At 45.5% G+C, this 4,593-nt stretch overlaps 1 protein-coding gene across 1 annotated transcript in view; it reads left to right on the top strand.

The window, feature by feature from the left end:
- The window catches only part of PPP1R3E (protein phosphatase 1 regulatory subunit 3E), an 8,438-nt gene extending 5,533 nt beyond the window's left edge, over positions 1-2,905 (top strand). The window contains exons 4-5 of the mRNA XM_027770325.1: positions 4-151; positions 1,810-2,905. Of these exons, the coding sequence (XP_027626126.1) occupies positions 4-113 (110 nt within the window). The 3' untranslated portion in view covers positions 114-151; positions 1,810-2,905. The remainder of the gene's footprint in view (positions 1-3; positions 152-1,809) is intronic.
- The last annotated feature ends 1,688 nt before the right edge of the window (positions 2,906-4,593 follow it).

The following is a 4,593-nucleotide window of genomic DNA, read 5'->3' as shown; positions in this document are numbered from 1 at the left end:
CAGGTCACGAGTTCTGGGACAACACCGCCGGCCGTGACTATGCTCTACGTGGGCCCGAGCACCCGGGCAGTGCCGGAGCGCCGGAGCCCCAGGGCTGGATCCACTTTATCTGAGACCAGGCGCCTGCGACCGACGGCGATAAAAACCAAAGGCATCTGGGGGTGGGGGAAACGCGGTGTGGTGGGGAGGAATGGGAGAAGCCAATCTTGGCGGGGAGTGGACCAAGAGAGTCAAGTCGGGGAGGGCCGGGAGGGTGGGAGAAGTCAAAGGTATGAGAGGGTGGACAGACTCTATGTAGCTCGAGGTGATTGGAGTGGAAGGCGCTGGTGGGAGGTGAGTGGAAAGAACCCGAGACATAGTCTGCAAAGGGCGCTGAAGGGATTAGAAAAGAGCAAAAGGATGGGCTGATGGTGGCACTGCACCAAGTGGGCACGGGGAGAAGGTGAGTAGGCCTGTCAGGCCTAGACGGTTAAAAGATTAAGAAACCTCTTTGGGATGGAGGAAGTATTATGCGAGAAGTAGCCCACCCACTTAAAGTCATTTGGAGTGCTAGATCATTCTTTCCTATTCTCCTTTGCCATCTCAGGTCCTCCAGTCCTGCCCATCCTAGCTTTAACTCAGCCATAATTGCCTTGCTTAATCCCAGGAACTTAGCCATTGCTCCCTGGTCCCTGGCATCATGACAGGATTCCTTTGTCACCCCTGACAGTTTCTGGCGTCTGTCTCCACAGACTGATTGGGGAGTAATGACAGGTAGCAGCCAGAGCTTCTTCCTCCAGGCAGCCTTGGGAATTAAAATAGAGGAAAAAGCAAGGCGGAGCCTGTCCTTGTAGCCAAATAATGAGGTGCCTAGGGTTGGTACTCTCAGGAGCTTCCAGAAAAAAACGCCAGCCTTACCTTTCTGGAGTGCCTTCTAATAACCTCTAAGCACTTTATGGACTGTGTCTAGGGTCAGTGAATTACAGGAGTTACCATTCTGCTTCTTTCTGCTTCCAAAGAAAAGGAAGTCACTGGCTAACTGTGCAGCTTCCAGCAAGTTATTTCACTTCTTTGGGCCCCAGCTTTCTCCTTGGGAAATTGGGTTTGGGCTAGATGATCTGCTCTCTTCCTTATTTGATAGTTTATGGTCTGCATAGCAGAGAGCAGATTTGAGCCACATTCTCCAACCTAGTGCTACAGTTGAAAGCATGCAGCACCCAACTGTCTGGTTGTGTCTGTGGCAGTCTTCTAGTTTTTGGTAGAGGCATTCCAGAGCCCAGGAAGTATCCTATAACCAGCCTGCAGCCTCAGGATATTCCAGATCCTCTTCTGAACCTCAGCTCATTCTTTGCCTCTTGCTTTTTTGCTCCTGCCCTCATAGACTTGCCTAAATGCTCTGAGATCACTTTGGAGAGGTCCATCTCTGTGGTGGAAAGTGATGCTTGAGCACCCCAAAGATGAAAGGAAGCAATATTGGAAATCTCATAAGGATTATGGGTGTAAGGAAGGAAAAACACCTGAAATCAAGAATCTAAACAACTTGAAAATTAAATGGCACCTGAAGATGGCATTGCGCTCCATTCCCCTGAGCAAGTGAAATAGGAAAGCTAGACTCTTCTGGTTAACCTTTATGTGGGAGTTACTCTTTTTCAGTTGCTTGCTTTTCTTTTACCCTATTCCTAGCCTCTTCGTTTTTCTCTTTTGTTCCTTGTCCTTCTCCCTCATTGCTTTTTTTCTTTTAACCTGTAGGGAATTTACCTTTTCATTTCTCTATTTCCATTTGCCTTCCTCTTCATCCGTGTTGATCTCTGCTATTTCTTCTCCCTTCAGAAGGGGTGGAGAACCTATTTCCTTTTCTCCAAGGCCATGGTTGATCCACCATCCTCCCTCAGGCTCCTTCTTGACAGTCTTCTAGAAGAGAGAAGAGTGAAAAAAAGCAGTTCCCGATGTTGCAGATGAACACAGAGCTTTCAGGTAACCAGTTCCCCGTGCCTTTTTCTGTAGTTAATTTTTCAGAGAAAAATTTCTGAATCCCCCTCTTACTCATCACCGAGTGAAGAAGGGGCAGGCACATTTGCCCACACATTCATTCAAAATAAGAGTATGGAGTACCTTGCCCCTCCTGTCCACAGTCTTAATCTTTTGAAGAAAGATGGCTGAAAGATAGGAACTCCTGGTCGTTCCTCAAATAAATGCCCATTTAAACATCATCCTTATTTTGTGAAGAAAACAGAAAGGATTTCTTGCATCTGTGGATCACCTTCAGGTCAGAGTTCCAGCAAAGTGAAGAGAGAAACTGTACTGGAAGCCACGAAGCAATGCACTGTTGAGTCATCAATGAGGAGCCCAAGAGAGGATAAGAGAGGGAGACTGGATCAAGGCTCAGTGTGAAATAATCTCTTGCTAATGTGTATGTGTTACCGTTATGTCATATTAACAATAATGATAGCTCACATTTACTTAACAGTTATTTGCAAAAATCTGTTCTTCATGCATGCTCAAAACAACCCTATGAGTGGAACATTATCATTATCCCTGTTTTAGAGATGAGGAAATAGTCTCAGAGAAGCTTGGTGATTTGTTCAAGATCACACTGCAAGTAAATGGCAGAGCTAGGATTGTGAACCTAGGAAATCTCCAGAACCTCTGTGCATAACTTTCATAATATTATATATTTTTTCCTCTGAAAACAAAACTAGAAACCTTGCTATATATCATCTATTAGAAAAAACTATAGTTTCTGATTGCACTCTGCCTTCTCATCCTCCTAGTCTCTTGAACTGGCTTAAAGAAGGCAAAGAAAATATCAAAAGATGGTGCCAAGCTTTGTCTGTTCTTCCCAGGATCTTTGTCAATGTCCCAGCTGGGCAGGATCAGCAAGAGAAACCCCACCAACTTATTAGAGAACTTGGGAGCCTTTTTTTTTAAAAAAAAGAATTTATTTATTTTGGAACCAGCAGATGGTGTGATGGCTATATCGCTGGACTCCCATGTAGTTAACTGCAGTTCGAGTCCTGGACCCGGTGGCTTAAACTCATGTCGGGCATGTGTGCGTGCATGCCCAAGATCCCAAGAGGAGAATGGAGGAGAAGGGATTGCGACATGGCCATCCCCTGAGGGGGGATTTCTTGCTTTCTGTCTCTCTGTCTCTGTCTTTCTGGCAAGCACACGCACCCTATAGCAAAAAAAAAAAAAAAAAAAAACTCACCAAAATCAAAAAACGGTGGCTTAAACTCATGTCGGGCATGTGTGCGTGCATGCCCAAGATCCCAAGAGGAGAATGGAGGAGAAGGGATTGCGACATGGCCATCCCCTGAGGGGGGATTTCTTGCTTTCTGTCTCTCTGTCTCTGTCTTTCTGGCAAGCACACGCACCCTATAGCAAAAAAAAAAAAAAAAAAAAACTCACCAAAATCAAAAAATAATTAATTTTATTATTATTATTTTAATTTGCTATAGGGCACATGCTCTCACCAGAGACAGACAGACAAGGAGGGAGGGAGGGAAAGGTGAAAGAGCAAGCCACCAGGTCTGGGATTTGAATTATAGTCAGCCAAGTGGCAATCCAAAGCCTTAACCACCATGCCACCTGCTGACTTCTTGGGAACCTTTTTAAACTAGCCTTTTCAGACATCAGGATTCTCTCCTGACCTTAGCCAACCCTCCATACCTGTTGGCATGCCATCTCCGTCTAACCCACTAGCTTTGAACAGGCAAATTTTCTAATGTTTCCACTAGAAGGTCCCTGATGAGGACAATTCCTGCAGAGTCTGTGTTGGGGCCCTCTCTGGGAACCCTTGTATTACTAAGTGGGTATATGCAAATTCTAATTTGGGGCAGGGAATCAAGGACAGTCCTGTTTGCTGAGTTCCTTCTCTGTAAGAAGCATCATAGCCCATGTATACTCCAGATCTCAGCTTGATAGAGCATGTGAGTCTTCTGGTTCTTCCTATATTGAAGTGCCCCAGTTCCTGGGGCTAAGATGATAAGTTTTCCCCGTTGTTACCTGAAGGGTAGGCCTGGACTAAAGCCTTATATACACAAATAATGGGTCCCTTCCTCTTCAAACCTGAACTAAGCCTCCTAACATAGAGAAGGAACTAATACTTTGTGAGTGGCCTGTGTGTGCCTGGACCTTTTCAGATTCTCTGGAGGACTCCCCTGCCCTGATTCCCCTGGCGTATATTCTCCCAGGACATGAATACTGAGATTTTCCTACTCCTGGCTTTTCCTCACTTTGGGCTGAGCTGCTGCAGGATTATCTGAAAACCCTACTATCTGCAAATGGATGAGTACACCCTTTCCTTCCTACATTGCTCTTAACAAAACTTCCACTCACATTTCTTACAGCCTCAGTAAGCAAAGCAGAGTACACATAGAGATGCAACCAGTGGTTTTTCAGCTGTTTCAAGTCTGATCTGACAAGGGAAACACTAGGAGTTTATGGGATTCTTTAGGGGTCCTGTTCTGTGTAACCTATTAGGCATCGTGATGGAGACTTTCTCCTAAATGCCGCTGATAACTCTGAATGGGAGCAATTCAAGGTATCTCAGTTGTGGACTGGGAAGTACCTTAGAAAATACGACGATGGCCAGGGACTTGGTCCTCAGGGAAA

The sequence above is a fragment of the Tupaia chinensis genome, unplaced genomic scaffold (assembly GCF_000334495.1).
Source record: "Tupaia chinensis unplaced genomic scaffold, TupChi_1.0 Scaffold000126_2, whole genome shotgun sequence".
In the NCBI taxonomy this organism is placed as follows: domain Eukaryota; kingdom Metazoa; phylum Chordata; class Mammalia; order Scandentia; family Tupaiidae; genus Tupaia; species Tupaia belangeri.
This window is presented reverse-complemented; position numbering and strand designations above follow the sequence as displayed.